Source organism: Mytilus trossulus, chromosome 4 (assembly GCF_036588685.1).
Source record: "Mytilus trossulus isolate FHL-02 chromosome 4, PNRI_Mtr1.1.1.hap1, whole genome shotgun sequence".
Lineage (NCBI taxonomy): Eukaryota > Metazoa > Mollusca > Bivalvia > Mytilida > Mytilidae > Mytilus > Mytilus trossulus.
The window spans coordinates 12,585,925-12,593,987 of NC_086376.1; the positions used below are offsets into that span (position 1 = coordinate 12,585,925).

The 8,063-nt window shown below is 31.5% G+C and overlaps 1 protein-coding gene across 1 annotated transcript; it reads left to right on the forward strand.

Annotated features, from left to right (window-relative positions):
- The first annotated feature begins 270 nt into the window (after positions 1 to 270).
- On the forward strand, positions 271 to 1,956 carry LOC134716426 (uncharacterized). The gene has a single exon (XM_063579421.1). It carries the CDS (start codon positions 271 to 273, stop codon positions 1,954 to 1,956), a length of 1,686 nt encoding a protein of 561 aa, XP_063435491.1.
- The last annotated feature ends 6,107 nt before the right edge of the window (positions 1,957 to 8,063 follow it).

Below are 8,063 nucleotides of genomic sequence, written 5' to 3' on the forward strand. Positions count from 1 at the left end.
ATAGTATCCAAAGACTGAAGGTCACTACATTTACAGGAATAGACAATAAGGAAATAAACCAATTTATTATAATTTTAGAATTTTCAAAAATGAGGAAGGATATGTTCTATTGTTTTAGGTATTATAGAACTTCATCACTTGACCACGTACTCAAAATATCACTACAAAATTAACTCAACCTGCATTGAAACGTATTCTTATTTGAAAATATTTTGCTGCAGATATTTCTATAACAGTTATTGTTTTAATATCATTTAAACATTTTAACAAATGGATCATGCCACTCATGTTCCGTGTGGTCCTTGTGCGTTTAAGAATGTTAGACGAAAATCTGTCGTATGGTGCCCCTCATGTGGCGAAGGACTATGTGAGAGCTGTTTACACCACCACAAGGCTTCTGCTGCTTCCAGAAAACACAAAGTTGTCGTGAAAGATTTACAACGAGTACCGTCTGTTTTGTTTTCTATGAGACAAACTTGTTCTGATCATGGTCTCACCTTTGACATGTACTGTGATATTCATGAAATTCCTCTTTGCAGTAAATGCATTGCAGATCATAAAAAGTGCTTACGGATGTTACCTATTTCGTATGTGTCAAGAAATTCGAAGTTTTCAACAAAGCTTTGGGATATTGAACATGGCATAGCGCACGTGTTGGGGAACATAGAAGAAATTATCAGAAAGAAGGAAGATAACCTGGAGTCTATCGGAGAAGAAAAGTCAAACATTGAAACTGAAATTACAAAACTTCGAGAAAAAATTAATGGCTATCTTGACAATCTTCAGGATAAAGTTTTGAATGACATCTCTGTAATTTATTCAAGATGTTCCATGGATACTGAAAACTTTTTAAGTAAAATTGAATCAAGAAAACGGAATATTGAATCTATTGCTCAAAATATCACATGTATACGTGAATATGCCTCCGACTTACAAACATTTTTACTCACGCAAAAGTTGGAGTTAGATTTTGCAAAAGAACAGGAAAGTTTTGTATCTGATTTATCAGATGCCGATTTAGAAGAAATTGATATCCACGTATCTTTCAATTCTAATATATTTTCTACTCTTACTGCCATAACCAGCTTAGCTGATATAGATGTTATAAGGTACCAGTCTACCATGTCAAAGTTGAAAAAAGACATCCAGGATGAGTGTACCGATGCCAATAGGAGTCCTCTGGCCAACATCCGGTTACTGTCTAGAACACCTATTGTAACACCACGTGATCCACAGCTGAAATTTCTAAGAAACTGCGTGATCCTCGAGAACAAAGAAATACTTTTTACGGACGATTCGGAAAACAGAAGATTGGTTTGGTTCAATGCGGATGGTTCTCATAAAAGAAATATAGAAATGAGATCGGAACCATATGATTTAGTCAACCACGAAAGTAATAAGGTAGCAGTAACAGTACCAAGAGAGAAAGCCATTTTTATGTTTGACTTATCTAAGAATAAAATGGCTGGAAAAATCGTTACAAAAAACTTTTGTTATGGGCTTTGCTTTTGTGACAACAAATTTGTGGTTTCAGTTTTAGACCAAGGAATTCAAACCCTTGATGTCTATGGAAAAATTCTACAAACGGTGCCGATGAATGTAGAAAAAATCTGCAACATTCATACCAGCCAGGACAAACTTTATTATTCTGAGTATGATTCCAGTACGGTCACGTGTTCTGATCTATACGGTAATTGTATCTGGAAGTTTCGCCATAAAGATTTCACTGGTCCATTATCCATTTGCACTGACATTTGTGGTAATGTATATTCTGTTGGATATGACACAGACAATTTAATTGCCATATCACCAGACGGTAAAAACTGCGTCTTCCTTCTCCAAGAAAAAGACAAATTATTTGGACCAACTGGACTATATTTTCATAAGAAAACTAAACAATTAATAGTGTGTAGCAGATTTGACGGACTGGCTAATATGTATGATTTAGTCACATAGCATAACTTTTTTTCACTTGATAACGTTTCTAATAACCTAACATTGTAAATTCAAAAATATATTGTAGTTTTCAAAATACACATTATCATAGTCTAGTTTATGTTTAGTTAGATAATCTTATCAAAACTCATACTAAATACTTCAGTAAATACACCTTTATTACCAAGTTATACTTCAGTAAATACACCTTTATTACCAAATTATACTTCAGTAAATACACCTTTATTACCAAGTTATACTTCAGTAAATACACCTTTATTACCAAGTTATACTTCAGTATACTTCAGTAAATACACCTTTATTACCAAGTTATACTTCAGTAAATACACCTTTATTACCAAGTACTCTTGGTTATACTGTAAAATTTTGTAAAAGTAAAAAAAAAACGAAAAAAGTAATAGCATAAATGAAAATCAATATTTTATCCTCTCAGCTGAAGGACAAATGAAGTCTTCTTTGTTTTAGAATAACCCTATTCTATTTGACTGATATACAAAATATTCATACAAATACGCTATACATGCAGCGATACATTTTAGTTTTCCCTATTTAATACAAATGTTTCGACCTGAAAGGTCTTTGTCAATGATTGTTGAATATTACAAATAATTAAACTGTTTACTGTAAATTGTAGCCTAGCTAAGCAATGTTTTATATCTTTTCTGTGTTTCATGCCAGACCTTAAAGTAAAAATAAAGGAAATATTGAAGTCTATATAAATAATAACCACGAAGTTGGTATAACGTAAACTCAGAAATCACTGTCAGTCTGGGTCTCGATTGCAGAGTGATGATGGAAGTTTTTAACGACCTTGACGGCTATACAGCCCTCGCACGGTCGGTTTGCCGAATGGTCTAATTAGTTCCACTTTCATATGTTAAGCTTTTCAATACTGAGGTTTTGAGTTTCAGTCCCGCACGTAGCAAATGCGTTTGACTGTCGGTGATTCACTCCGAGCACTTGAGGGCATACGATACAGCTACAGGGAAGGTAATGACGTTGTTAACGTAATTTGTTATTTTCGCGACGTCAAACTGTGACATATCGGGAAAAGATGCATTTTTCGACTGATTTTTATCATTCAAACTGATTTAATTTGAAAACAAGTTCATTTTTTCAAAACGGCATTTTGTTTCATTTTGCAGGGAGATTATATGACCCAAATTTTATAAAACTGTAAAAAGAGGATTTGTTTTAATTTTGATAAACATGCAGTAAAAAATGACGTTTTTTCCTCAATTCATGAACATTTGATAAATATGAGTTATTTCTGAATACAAAATTGCATGTTTTTTAAGAATAATTATAAAATACAGAAATTACCGATTATTTAACAAAAAAAAATTTATGTCTTTCTTTCGAAAAAGAAATTACGGCAACAAATCTGAATTTTGAGCAAATATACAAAATTTCGACCTCATTTTTCTCAAAAAGTAGCACATGAAGGTATATTTTTTATTACATATTTGATTTAATCAGGTAAAAAATAGCCTATATGCAAATTTTCATGAACTTGTAAATACAGGATCAAAACTGTATCGTATGCCCTTAAGATTTCCTTCACCAATAAAAACAAATATAAAAATCTATTAATCTTCATATTTTTTAATGATCTATTATTGATTTAAATGTGTGATGGAATGGATTATTTTTCATCAGGCACCAAAATCATATATTTTAAAAAGGGCGACCACATAATTTTCCATGCATATCATCAAAAAAACAATAACGCCATATTTAATCTTTAAAATGTCTTCTTAGTAACCGTTCGTGCTTTAATTCATGTTATACCGCGGTTACCAAGAAAAACTGTTAATAAGTATTTGCCGTAGAGTCCTATCTAAAACCATGTTTCACAGTGGAAGATATTTTTAATTCTAATGCAATTATTTTGTAACAATTGTTCTGATTGGATGACAGCAAGCGTAAAATTCTCTATCTCCTTGTCTGTAACTAGGGAAGCCGACATTTTGAATTTCGGAATGTATTGACATGCTATTTCTACAATAATGAATTTCAGATTATTTCTAAAACCAAGAATTTTAGATTGGCACTAACTATGGCGTCTGTTTGTTTACTTCACACATTGTTGTCAGTACAATGGAATTTTATGCGACTGTCATACAAGTGAGAGGTTTAGCCCTTTAAAAGCAGATTTAATCCACCATTTTCTACATTAGAAAATGCCTGTACCAAGTCAGGAATATGATATCTATTCGTTTGATGTGTTTGAGCTTTAAATTTTGATATATCTATTCGTTTGATGTGTTTGAGCTTTAAATTTTGCTATTTGATTTTGTTTTGGTCGTTTTGGTGATTTTCCGTTTTGAATTTTCCTCGGAATTTAGTATTTTTGTGATTTACCTTTTTTGAACCAATTTGCGGTCTTCTTCTCAAAGTTATTCATAGTTTTTGTTTTTGCATAACAGCGGAAGTTAAAAAATGATTGAATTTTAATTTTAAATGTTTAAGCACCGATTCAACCTTGAAAGATGAAATTATCTTACCGACACAGTAATAGGTTATAATAAGTTTCTGACCTGTCGACTCTAAAATAATAAATATCATTATAAACGACTATAAGTAATTTCAAAATAGTTAAATTTAAATTAACATTACTTTCAATGATGAAGGATACGTAAGTGTTCTGACCATGAATTCTTGTGTTAACCTTTGGGAGTCTATTTTATGGAAATTTGGGCGAAAAGTTTATTTCAATTTCAAATCTCACTACAAAATTATTAAATGAAATCTAATTTTATATTATACCATGTATTGTGTAAAAATAAATTTAACACAAAACATGTGTAATATATGAAGCATCTAACAATAATACTGTATTTTTTTTAAACTTTTGATCATGATCTTGAATGACGTATAATGTACATGAGGTACGCCAATAGCATAAATTTCTATGTAATAAATCACAAGCGCTTGTGGCATATGCCCCTTTTAAAAAATAAATTGATGGTTAGCAGTTTTTTTTTATGCTCTTATCAATACGATTTAAAGTTAACGCCAATATATAAGTGATGCTCTTAACTGTTATAGACCACCAAAAACAAGAGTTGAGGGGCGTCTAAAATATCTAATCGAACTATATAGTTTTTACAACTGGTTTCCCCTCAGACATCTGCATATGCACTAGTCTCTGTTTCCGAGACGCGTACCTCTGGGCGTCTGTCTTCATCGTGTAAATATATGTTGTCCTTTATTTGAATGTGTGCTTTTTATTATATAATTTATACTTCAAAATAGAACCAATAAAAAGTATTGGAACGAAAGAACTGGAGGTATATATGAGGAAGTTTGAAAGAGTGATAGTCGTCTAAATTAAATCTATATTTTAGTCACTCTTCTCACGATTATTATCTATGCGAAAAGTCAAAATCATGTCGTACCACAGTAATTATAGTTAATTTCGAAACTCAATTAAAATCGAATTTGCAACGTGTCAGGAAGTATGGCAAATACCAGTATAAAAACTGTCAGATATCAGAGTCACCACAAGTGTGTGGACATCAAGCAACAAGGTAAGAAGCCACGGATAAATCAAGTTTTGTGACGTTTCACTTTAATAGTTTTAATTAACACTAATGTTTCTACATTTTCCATATTTTTTTGTTTAATCTGACAAATTATACGTTATATTTTCATGTATCGAACAGAAAGCATTTTCACATCCGATATCACACATTGATGATGTTGCTAAAATCTGCCGAAGGTTTTCGAATACATTTACAATATAATTATTATCTTTATTTAGCATAAAGCGTCTTTTAAATAAACTTTCATTTTTTTTTAATTTGAAATCATTAATGTACTACGATTAAGCAGACACAATGTAACTTTACTACAAATGCCCTATGCATTGAATGTTCCACTGGTGGAGAAACATCGCACTTAATTATTCATTTGACTTTTCGTACCAATGATAAAATTAAATTTACACCAACATTTTATAAATTGTACGAATTTCAAAATCAGAAAAGTTATCTTAATTTTTTTTTCGATTGCTAGAATTTAAATAGTCGAGTCGTTATATTTCATTTACAATGATCACTCTCCTTTACCGATTAGTGATAGATATGCAATATTATAAGTGGCGTTTATTTATTCGTGTGACACACCTTCTTTATTATCGTCATGATTTTTTTATGCTTCAGCTGTGATAGTAAAACGTTCCGTTAATAAATTGAACAAGTTCTATAGACACATAAAAAAGGATGCTGTAGTATGATTGCCGATGAGAAAACTCTCAACAAGAGACCAACTGACACAGAAATAAACAAGTCAAACAACTATATGTCACCACACGGCCTCAACAATGACCAAAGCCCAAACCGCATAGTCAGCTATAAAAGTCATAGTTAAAATGCGAAAAAAAAAAAACAAAGTGACGTTATCAGAAAACATTTTCATTTTTTTATTACTTTCTTTTTAGAAAAATGAGGCTAGTACTCGCACTTGTGCTCTTGGTAACTGCCATTCAATGCAGGCCGATGAATAATGACCAAAAGGTACGCATTTTTTACTTTTACTAATTTTCATCATTTTGATTTTTTTCTCCCAAATAATTCTTAAATTTCGGCTTTCCAAACTTATTGTCTCGAGCGTCTATAATGAAAGGCTTGAAAAAAAATCACGTAGAAACACCAGTCAGCGCTTCGGTGTTGTCAATTATATTGTAGTTTTTATAAAATTTACTGTTTGCAAAAGAATGAATTATTCGAAATACTAAGGATTTTTTTTTCCCAGGCATAGATTACCTTCAACAAATGTGGTCCATTTTTTTTTAATTTTGGGTCCTCAATGCAACATCTATTTCCATTTATATACTTGTTTGGCTTTCTAACATTTTTGATCTGAGCGTTACTGTATTGTCTTATGTAGACGAAACGCGCGTCTGGTATATCAAATTAAAAGCTTTTTTTTACAACCCTTGTTCAATCCTTGAAAGTATCATCTGTTCAGTACCCGTTGAATTAACATGGAATTAACGTTCCAGTTGAGTGTAAATTGTCAATTCATGTATGATATACATGCACTAAAAATAAGATTTCAGCTTCGTCAGAAAAAGTTAACTTTACCGGGTCATTGGCATCAGTTTATGTTCTTTTGGTTTTTATATTGCGAAACGGTTTTAATTTTGAGCTTTCGCAACATTTGGTCTCGAGGGTAATACCGTATCTATTGTATTGCATGTAAAACTTGTCATGGGCACAGCAATCTTTATCATACAATTTTCCAACACACTGGTGGCTGTCCCGAAGGTTTCAACCGCCGATCAGCCAATAATTTTGTATTCAGTTATACATAAAGTATCATTTTATGAATTATTTGATTGTACAAGACTTTGGTTGCAACCCTCTTAATCAAAGTTGGTTTTCAATGTTCTGCAAAGACCCTTTCGGTTTAAATGCTCTCTAAAGTTTGATATTTTAGGTTTTCAAAACGTGTGGTCATCATCACATATGTTGAATGCTATTCCGGAAATACATGTTGTGCATGCGCACAGAAATCTGTAGCATATGTCTTTGCTTTTGTCCATAGTCAATTTGTTTGTAATTCGGAGTCTTTATTTTCTATTACAGTTATTTGGAATTTTTTGTTAACAATTTAAAATGTGTTCTTTATTTCTTTGTTTATTTTAGAGAAGAGACTCGGAAAATGAAGTACAAAACTCCGACGAAAAAGAGTACGTAGAAAACGTAATTAAATATGTTTTTACCTCTTTACTCAGTAGTTCACTACACCTTTGTTTTATATGTATAAATGTATATATAGAAAGCAAATAATTGATTATCTTGGTAAACTTATTTTAATTTTGAGTATCACAAATCTAACAATATGCTTGAAATAATTAAGAATGTTTTCAAATATCATGTTAAAATGTATACTTGCATGTACAATATGCCTGTATGAAAAAAAAAAGTAAAATCACAAAAATACTGCACTCCGAAGAAAATTCAATCGGAAAGATCATAATCATATGGCAAAATCAAATGACAAAACACATTAAAAACGTATGGACAACAACTGACATATTCTTGACTTGGTACAAGCATTTTCAAATGTAGAAAGTGTTCCCTCTGTGAAGAATATTA

What these genes read in the sequence shown, in the direction of transcription:
- LOC134716426 (XM_063579421.1), top strand. Translation starts at nt 271, where the DNA reads ATGGATCATGCCACTCATGTTCCGTGTGGTCCTTGTGCGTTTAAGAAT.